The 6,156-nt window shown below is 69.3% G+C and overlaps 1 protein-coding gene across 1 annotated transcript; it reads left to right on the forward strand.

The window, feature by feature from the left end:
- Window positions 1-1,798: 1,798 nt before the first annotated feature.
- On the forward strand, window positions 1,799-2,743 carry GPR31 (G protein-coupled receptor 31; the record flags this gene model as incomplete). The annotated part of the gene is made up of 1 exon (XM_079781146.1): window positions 1,799-2,743. The coding sequence occupies one exon, from the start codon at window positions 1,799-1,801 to the stop codon at window positions 2,741-2,743; it is 945 nt and encodes a 314-aa protein (XP_079637272.1).
- Window positions 2,744-6,156: the final 3,413 nt, after the last annotated feature.

The raw sequence follows: 6,156 nt of genomic DNA on the forward strand, positions 1-6,156 counted from the left end.
CGAAGAGCCGGCCCGGGACCAGCCGTGCTGCTGCCACCGTGTGAGCCGCATCCGTGGGGACGAGCGTGTCCAGCCTCCCGGAGCCCGCGCTGGGCCTCACGCTCCGCGTCCCCAGGATGTGTGTGATGGGCGTGCAGTAGGTGGACGCGTGCTCACAGGTGTCACTGTGGCGTGCCGGGGGACGTGGCTACAATTCCGGGCGCTCGGAGGACTTCCTAGAAGAGGAAGAGGCGGCTGAACCCGCTGGCCGAGACGGGCGATGTGTGCCGTGGCCCCGCTGGAGAGGAGCCGCCACGTCAGAGCCAGAGATCACAGGCCAGTTACCCGAGCCCGCAGGCACGCCGGTGCTCCGCGTCCGGAGGGTGGCATTCCATGCACACAGCGGCGCCGCTCCCCGCGGGAAGCAGCTGAGCACCGCGGCCTGGGTCCCGGCGGCCCCGGGCTGGGAGTCCTGCTCCCGCCCTCCCGGGCCCGTGGCCCAGCCTCTCCGAGCCTCCCTTCCTCGCCGTGAGCGAGAGCCGCACGCTGGGCCCAGTGCAGCTCCCCGCGGCCCGGGTCCTGCAGCAGCTCGGCGAGCACACGCCAGCTGATAACAGCCACAGCCGTGCGCCGCACACGCTGCCCGCACCTCAGACTCTCACTCCGGCCCGGCGGCAGGGGCCTCCCGCCGCCTCCCAGGTGAAGGGGCGGGCGCGGGCGTTGACCTGCTTCCCCCAACCTCAGTGCTGCCGAGTGGAGACAGAATTACAACCAAAGTCCATTTCACTCCAAAGCCCAAGCAGGCTGAACAGAACCAAGGTGAGTGGGGTCGGCTGGGGGTCAGGACCAAGGTGAATTAAGGTCAGCTGGGGTCAGGACCAAGGTGAGTTGGGGTCAGGACCAAGGTGAATTGGGGTCAGCTGGGGGTCAGGACCAAGGTGAGTGGGGTCAGCTGGGGGTCAGGACCAAGGTGAGTGGGGTCGGCTGGGGGTCAGGACCAAGGTGAGTGGGGTCGGCTGGGGGTCAGGACCAAGGTGAGTGGGGTCAGCTGGGGGTCAGGACCAAGGTGAGTGGGGTCAGCTGGGGGTCAGGACCAAGGTGAGTGGGGTCAGCAGTGGGTAGGCTGGGATTCGTTGCACATGTATTCATTGGCTCCCATGAGCAGCGCTGTGCTGTCCCTAGACTTGGAGCGTGCCGCTGGGCTCACGGACTTGACCTTGTGGTGGACTCTGTGCGTCTTGACCAGCCATCGATGTCACGGTGCTCAGGGCAGCGAGGCCCAGGGTGCAGGTCCTAACCCAGGGGTGCAGGAGGGAGGGACGGCCCCTCAGCAGAAAACAGAGCGTGACCGAAGGACCCGCGAGACGGCCGACGGCGAAAGGCCAGGCCGTCGGTCCTCTTCCAGGCGAAGGCGGGAGCCGGTCTGACCGCCGGGTGAACTGAGTCAGGCGCAGAGGGCGCCAGCTCCCAAGAAGCACCTGGCTCCCCGGTCCCCCTGGGCCGCTGAGGACAGAGCAGCCCGACGGCCTCGGGCAGCAGCGGGAACTCAGGCCGGCGGGCGGGCAGTGACCACAAGTTCCCTTTTTCAGGCAAAACAAAACCGAAGCCGCGGCGGGGGTTCCGCTCCGCCGTTCCCAGGCCGGTTTCAGTTTGCCTCTGACTCTGCTCCCGCTGCCTCAGCGCTTTCCTGCTGAGAAAATGCAGAAGCTGGGAGCTTCCTGGCGGGAGAGGTCTCCCTTCCCCTCGGCGGCCAGAGCGTCTCCGAGGGCAGGCTCTGCGCTCGGCCGCTCGGAGCCGTCCCCACGCGGAGCCGCGGGCCATGCCGCCCGCTAACTGCTCGGAGCACAGCGTGGGGGCAGAGGCGGCGGTGGCCTCGCTGCTGGCGCTGGAGTGCGGGCTGGGCCTGCTGGGCAACGCCGTGGCCCTGTGGACGCTCCTCGTCCGCCTGAAGGTGTGGAAGCCGCACGCCGTCTACCTGTTCAGCCTGGTCCTGGCCGACCTGCTGCTGACCCTCTGCCTGCCCTTCCTGGCCGCCTTCTTCCTGCGCCACAAGACCTGCGCCCTCGGCCGCGCGCCCTGCCGGGCCCTGTTCTTCCTGTGGCCCCTCGGCCGCGGGGCGGGCGTGGCCTTCCTCACGGCGGTGGCTGTGGACCGCTACTTCCGAGTGGTCCACCCGCACCTCAAGGTCAACCTCCTGTCCCCTCGGGCGGCGTGGGGCGTCTCCGGCCTGGTCTGGCTCCTGATGGCCGTGCTCAACCACCAGAGCCTGCTCGTGCCCGAGGCTGAGTGCCCGGCGGTGGACCCCAGCACGGGCGCCCCCTCCGGCCGCGCCTGGCAGGAGGCGCTGTCCTTCGCCCAGTTCATCCTGCCCTTTGGCCTCGTCCTGTTCTGCAACGCGGCCGTCATCCGGACCCTGCGGAAGCGGCTCCGGGCCCCGGGCCGGCAGCCCAGGCTGCGGCGGGCCCGGGCGCTGCTGGCCGCCGTCGTGGCGCTGTTCGTGCTGTGCTTCCTGCCCAGCTTCCTGGCCCACGTCGCGCTGGCCGTGTGCCGCGGCGTGGGCGGCTGCGGGGCCCGCCGCGCCCTGGTGCTCGCTGCCGACGTGGCCAGCAGCCTGACCGGCCTGCAGAGCGTGCTGAACCCTGTGGTGTACTGCTTCTCGAACCCCGCGTTCAGGCACTCCTACCGCAAGGTCTTCCTCAGCCTCCGGGGCCGAGGGCCAGGCACCCAGGCCCCAGGCTGCGACCTCAGGGACTCCGACTTCTGAGAGCAGCCGCCACCGCCCCCCCCCCCCCCCGGGCTCGTGGGACCCCCGGCCCCTGGCTCATGGAAGCCCCGGCCCCTGGCTCGTGGGAGCCCCGGGACCTCAGCACCAGGGACCCTTTGTCAGGATCCAGACGAAGAGAAACCTCGAGACTGCGCTGCAAGGAGAGACCACAGTCGTCAGCAAAACTGAGGTTCTTCTTCGTCTCGTTCGCCAGGACTTCCTTCGGCTGCTGCACAAAACAGCCGCCGATCCAGACAGGACGGGCCCTCCCTGGTCCCCGAGCGGCTGCCGGTGACGCGGCCACGTGGCCGCCCCCGCAGGGCGTCCGGGCGTCGGTGGGGGGGAGCGAGCCCGGTCCTCTCACTCTGGCTGGTCTCCGTGAGTCCTGGTCCTTCTCCTGGCTTGTTGGTAAATGCGTGTGTGCCGCTTCCCGCCTGCTGCGCGGACGGACGGGGTCGTGCCCCTGGGCGGGCCACGGGGCGGCGGGGGCAGGGCCGCACGCCCAGGGCTGGGCGACCATCTGCCCAGGTTTATGCTCGTCGCGTAGTTCGCACGGCCTGTCCGTTACGTCGGACACAGCCCAGCGCCAGGTCATGGGACAAACACTTTCTCACTAAACGTCTCAGAATCCCTCCGGACGGTTTTCTGGGTTTGAATTCGCAGCTGCCTCTAACACTCCGCGGTGTCCCCGGCTGTGAAGCCAGGGTGCTGGGGGCCCCGGGAGGCAGCCGGGCTGAGGGGCCAGGGCTGTGAAGGGGGATCCCCCTCGAAGCCGCGCACGAGGGGGCAGAGGGCGCCTGGGGGCCTGCAGGGAAGCTGGGCGGCTGCACCCAGCCCTGCCACGCGGGCAGCGGCCGCATCACCTCACCTCATTCCTCTCACGTGGAGCTCACGAAGGTGACAACAGGTGTGAGAGTCGCCTTCCTGACCCCCTGACCTCCTTCTCTGCTCAAACCTGGACGTGGGGTCCCCACAGGGACTCAGCCACGTGCTCAGAGAAGGCACAAGGGCTGCTTTGGAAAGATGGGGTCCCCGCGGCCACACCTGGCGGCTGCTCACCGGGCCGCCTCCCGGGAGCCAGGCCTGCGTGGCCCACAGAGAGGGCACTGCTTTCCCGGAGGGTGGGCCCACGGCCTCTGTGATATTTAAGGCTGGAACGCACAGGCTTGGGCAATAGAACATGGCACAGCCACTGCCCCTCCCGGGCTGTCTGCCCACGGGTGGGGGGGATGGGGGGCTTATCAGACCTGAACTTGACGGCCTGGCCACGGTCCCCACAGCAGAACCCCGAGGCTGCCCGGGGTCCTTCCTCCCAAGTGCACAGACGCTCAGGCCGAGGGGCGTGCGAGCAGGTGCAGCCGGGAAGGCCGGTTCCCCTCGCCAGGCCGCCCCCCGGCCTGTGCTCCCTTTCGGCCGAAAGCGACGCCTCGGTTTCCTCCCGGCGCTCCCGTGGTGCAGCCTCAGGTGCTGCCGGGAAAGCCGCCCCTTCACAGCGACAGTTCCACGTCAGCTCCCCTCGGGCGTTCTTTACACAGCACAGACCTTCGTGTCGATGTCACAGAGGAAGGGAGAGGGAGAGGGAGAGGGAGAGGGAGAGGGAGAGGGAGAGGGAGAGGGAGAGGGAGAGGGAGAGGGAGAGGGAGAGGGAGAGGGAGAGAGGAGCATCCATGATGAGGGAGAATCATGGGTCGGCCGCCTCCTGCACACCCCCCACTGAGGATCGAGCCCACAACCCGGGCCTGTGCCCTGACCGGGAATCGAACCTGGGACCCTTCAGTCTGCAGGCAACGCTCCGTCCACACAGGCTTCCTGACCGGATCGCCCGATCACCTCTCCAGTGACGCTTCCTCGCCGTCCCCTGCCCAGGGCGCCGAGGGCTGTGCACTCCCCACAGGTCACTCCCGCCCCCCCCCCCTCCCAGCCCGAGGTCTCAGGCCGTCTGACACCACAGGTGCCACCCTCAGGGGCCTCCCAGACACGGCCCCTCCCCCCTCCCGTGACCCCAGGAGCTGCAGCTGCCCCCCCCCACACACACACACTCCCCAGGCCACATGTCAGCCGGGCAGACGGGGAAGTCCCATCGCAGTGTGGCTGCCTCGCGGGCTCTCGCTGCCGGCTCGTGGGCAGAGCCGGCGGCCCTCCTCCTGCTCAGCCCGGGCCAGCTCAGCGCGGCAGGTGGGGACCAGCAGCTTCTAGAAAACGCTGAGCCTCGGCCGACCGGGTTCCGGCGGGGCCTGGGAGGGGCCTGGAGTCGCCTCCTGACCCTGCCCACACGCAGCCGGGTCGGTGGCCGAGGTCGGGGCCTTGGGGTCCAGGCCCTGCTCTGTCCCTTCCCAGCTCTGTGACCCGGGACACGTCACTCAGCCGTGACACGGGGCGATGCGGGCCAGCGGGGAGCGTGTGGGACTGAACGCGGTACCGACCGGCGGCTGAGCACGGCGCCTGCCCGTCGAACGCGCCAGCGGCTGTCACTTTGCTGGTGCGAGTGAGCGGCGTGTGCTCGCATCTTCGCTGACGGCCCAGCCGGACGGGGGCCCTCTGGGGACCTCTTTTCCCTGCGCACCCTCCGCGCAGAGCCGGGCGGGAGCCCGTGAGCCGGGCGGGGGGAAATCTGCTACACGGATGTGTGTGATGATTTTCTTCCTGGCGAATCCTCAGGCCTCTGTAAGGGTTCTGCCCCATCAGGTTCTCTTCCACACGTGTGTGCAGTGGCCCCAGAGCTCAGACATGAGGGTCAGGCCCGCGAGTGCCCGGCTGAGGGGCCTTTGGTGCCTGGTCCCCGCGCCCTCGGACCCCTGCAGCTCTGCGCCCAGACACTCCCTTCTTTAAAGAGACGCTCACCCTCCTCCGAATGACTTCCTCTGAGCAGGAAAGGACTCAAAGGAAAGTGAGGCGGACGGCGGACGGCGGGCCTCCGACCACAGCTCTGCCTCCCAGCGAGCCTCAGCCCCCTTAGTGCTGGGCCTCCCTCCGGGACAGCAGGTGCACGGCCTCGCCCCTGAGTCCCAGCCCTCAGCACCGCCCGGATCCCGGCCCATCCCCAGCCCTCAGCACCACCCGGATCCCAGCCTGTCCCCAGCCCTCAGTACCACCTGGATCCCGGCCCATCCCCAGCCCTCAGCACCGCCCGGATCCCAGCCTGTCCCCAGCCCTCAGTACCACCTGGATCCCGGTCTGTCCCCAGCCCTCAGCACCACCCAGATCCCGGTCCGTCCCCAGCCCTCAGCACCGCCCGGATCCCGGCCCTCAGCACCACCCGGATCCCAGCCTGTCCCCAGCCCTCAGTACCACCTGGATCCCGGTCCGTCCCCAGCCCTCAGCACCACCCAGATCCCGGTCCGTCCCCAGCCCTCAGCACCACCCAGATCCCGGTCCGTCCCCAGCCCTCAGCACCATCCGGATCCCGGCCTGTC

Source organism: Cnephaeus nilssonii (genome assembly GCF_951640355.1).
Source record: "Cnephaeus nilssonii genome assembly, chromosome: 9".
NCBI lineage: Eukaryota > Metazoa > Chordata > Mammalia > Chiroptera > Vespertilionidae > Cnephaeus > Cnephaeus nilssonii.